The 3,373-nt window shown below is 43.4% G+C and overlaps 1 protein-coding gene across 1 annotated transcript in view; it reads left to right on the plus strand.

Moving 5' to 3' along the window:
- Positions 1 to 3,162, plus strand: part of tbc1d14 (TBC1 domain family member 14) — a 96,478-nt gene extending 93,316 nt beyond the window's left edge. Inside the window, exons 14-15 of the mRNA XM_015393235.1 lie at positions 350 to 608; positions 719 to 3,162. Of these exons, the coding sequence (XP_015248721.1) occupies positions 350 to 608; positions 719 to 787 (328 nt within the window). The 3' untranslated portion in view covers positions 788 to 3,162. The remainder of the gene's footprint in view (positions 1 to 349; positions 609 to 718) is intronic.
- Positions 3,163 to 3,373: the final 211 nt, after the last annotated feature.

Raw genomic sequence — 3,373 nt, forward strand, 5'->3', positions numbered from 1 at the left:
AACGGTTCGGACGTTTTTCATAAACCGTTCCATCCCTAAAAGGGACTGAAATGTTCTCCCTGTTGGCCGTGCAAAAGGTTTTTGAAATGCAAGCAAATAACAGGAAATGGCTTCAAGTTTTTATATGGAGAGCAGGAAGTAAACAGTCAACAGAGGGAATCGTTGCCGAGTCGGTATTGTGGAGATTTATATCACTTTTCACGACAAAGATGGAAAAAAAACATCTTTCAGATTGTGCTAAATGATCTCAGATCATTATTTCTTTGGTTATTTTATCCTTATTTTAAAAATAAAAACAAGCTAAAGCTGCAGTTTACAGGTTCTTTCTCCTCTCTCATCTCCCCCCCAGGATCTTCACGCTGTACAGTAAGTCTCTGCCTTTGGACCTGGCATGCCGCGTTTGGGACGTGTTCTGCAGGGACGGCGAGGAGTTCCTGTTCCGCACGGCGCTGGGCGTGCTGCGCCTCTACCAGGACGTCCTGACCTCCATGGACTTCATCCACATGGCTCAGTTCCTGACCCGCCTGCCGGACCTCATCCCTCCTGAGCAGCTCTTCCAGCACATCGCCGCCGTCCACATGACCAGCCGCAACAGGAAGTGGTCACAGGTGGACTTATTGTTTTATCTTCCTTCCACTTTATTACTAATAAAGCTTTGAATGATGGAGCGTGGTCCAGGAGTTTGAGTTTTGAACTTCTCCCCCTGCCGTCCTCTCAGGTCCTGCAGACGCTGACGGAGCAGAAGAAGTCGGGGGCGAGGCTTTCCGGGGCCGAGGCATTGAGCTGAGGTCAGAGGGGGCGTCCCACACTAAGATCCTGTCCTGGTGGGGGGGAAGGGGGGGTCCTGCTGTAGCTGCTGTGATGGAGCTCCTCTCTGCAGCACCGCATCGCCAATCAGACCCTAAACCAGCGTCCACCAGCAGGGTTTGTCTGCGCTGATGCACAGGTGTGAGGAAGGAACACGAGGCCTTAATTTGACTCTCACCCCCTCCCCCCATACCCCCCTCTACCCCGAAGCCCAGCAATGAACTGGAAACTGTAGCTGGGGGAAGGAAAAAAAAAAGGTGAAGAATGTAACACTCCCACATGGCTGACTCAGATCCCAGGGGTGGAGGAAAACCGCCCCTCCGCCAGCATCCTGAGCGCTGTTCCGCTCGTCTCGTTCTTCCTCCGGTTGCTACGACGACGAGAATCATAAATCTCCTTTTTTTTTCCAGTCAGGGAACTTTTTCTGATCTTATTTAGTGCTTTAAAATCAAACCATATAAATCATATTTCTGAGTTCAAACTTTTCTTCTCTTTTAGTCGTAGTTTGCACATTTTTTCATTCCTTTATGCTCCCTGAAAGGGATTCCTCACGGCTCCTTGTTCGTCAGGTTTGTTTTCCGAGTCATTCCGGCACAATCGGACGTTTCTTTGACTTAAAATCCACCAAGCTGCGAAGCCATGCCTGACCCGCACCGTGTCTCTACACGTTAGCAACAAACCTATCTGTGTTGCAGGTCATATAAGCTGCCTGGAAAATCATTTTTCATTTCTATGTCAATGAACGTGGGTTAACTTAAAAAGACCAAATGTGGTAACGTTGGTCTAAACACTGCAGATGTTGATCTATTTTCATGCTTTTAACTCGTTTGTGGTACATTTCAGCTTTGTGGTGTCTGGTGTGAGAGTAAGTTTGTTTTATTTGTGCGATTTATTTAATATTTATCAAAAACGGGGGACGCGTTCGTCTGAAATGAAGGCTAAAGAGGGAGAGATGGGTGCAAACATCAGGCTGCACATCGCACACGTTTAATTCACTGAATACATGCAGAAAATAGTTTTTCTTTTTCACCAAAAAAGATGCATCAAATCAGGACATTCAAGGAGAAGCTGATGATGATGGATTAACCGCTTTAATGTTGGATCATTAGCAGCAAACTGCTGCACCATGATGATGATGATGGCGCCTGTTTTTCACACAGAAGCGCCACAGAAAGAGATGTTACTGCTGGAGGTTGAACCACACAGGATTTAATGAGACGTGAATTTGCAAAACTTCCAGCAGATCATTTTTTCCTTCCATTAGCACTTTTTTCCCCCTATGTTGGTTTCTGAATAGTATCCATGGAGATTTGTCTGTTTTAAACACAAACAAGGCAATTATTCCTGCTACTGGTGAAACCATCAAACTATTTATGTCTACGTCTGATTTTCAAAAGCCGGCTGGATCTGGATCTGGCGTCGCCTCTTGCGGGCTCCACAGTGGATTCACACTGTGGTCAAAGTGTGACCCCATCAGGGCCAGGAGTGGGTGGCGCCGTTCTCACGCTGCTCCATTTTAGCATTTTGATACGCAAACAATAAAGCACATGAAACAATCATCCACTTATTTCTTTTTTTTTTTATGTAGTTTTTATCTGAAGGTAATCAGGTTGAAAGCGTGGCGTGTGATTGGCTGTTTGGATCTGGAGGTCAGAGATGCTCCTGACTGTCGTTTTCTGTTTTGTTTTTGCGTCGCTGCTGATTCGATGAACTTTAGTTTTCTCTGTGAGTAAATTCATATTCTGAGATGTCTGAAGACCAGAACTGGTTCTGACTCGTTGGATTCATCTCAACTCATCTCATCTTTTCTGCTTTCACATCCCCCCCCCTCCCCTTCTATTCACCTCCTCCACTGTGGTTTTAAAAAGCCACAGCACTGCTCTAGAGCTTTTTGCACAGACATGTAAGCCTTTGCATTGAGTCGTGCCTCGCATCATCACTCTGTGATCAGTCATGGTTTAAACGGGTTTCCGTCTTTTATTTTCCTTTGTTTTTTTTGTTTTTTTTAATCTACCTTAATTAAAGTTACCGTGTCGATATTTTCTCTGTAACGTTTGCTCCGGGTAAGAAGGTAAAGATTTTGGTTACGAAGAAGTTACATAAAGCCTGGTATTATCTGTCAACACTACCTGTTTATTCCTTAATTCAGCACTTGGACACAATAAAAGTTTGATAATCAGGTTTTATTTTATATTTTAGTTTGAATTCCTTTCCTTTTTCTTTTTTTTTTTTTTAGACCCGTGTACTGTAGAGGACTGATACATATGTGCAGATAGCAGAAGGTCATCATGCAACTGTATCTCACTTGAAATGTATATAAATGATGGTTTTATCGTAATAAAAAGCTGTACATACCCCGCTGCCTCAAGATGATTTTCTGCTGAATTAGTTCAATGTTTTCTCCAGCTAATGGTAGAAAGTGAAACTTTGGTTCATTACACATAGAGAGAAAGATTACTTTCTGCTGTTTCTTGTAATTGTGATGATTAAGGTTTACAGGTAATGAAAACCAGCAATACAGAAAATCAGAATATAAGGTCAATAATAATAAAAAAAAAAAAAAAAA

Source organism: Cyprinodon variegatus, unplaced genomic scaffold, assembly GCF_000732505.1.
Source record: "Cyprinodon variegatus isolate N-32 unplaced genomic scaffold, C_variegatus-1.0 Scaffold631, whole genome shotgun sequence".
NCBI lineage: Eukaryota > Metazoa > Chordata > Actinopteri > Cyprinodontiformes > Cyprinodontidae > Cyprinodon > Cyprinodon variegatus.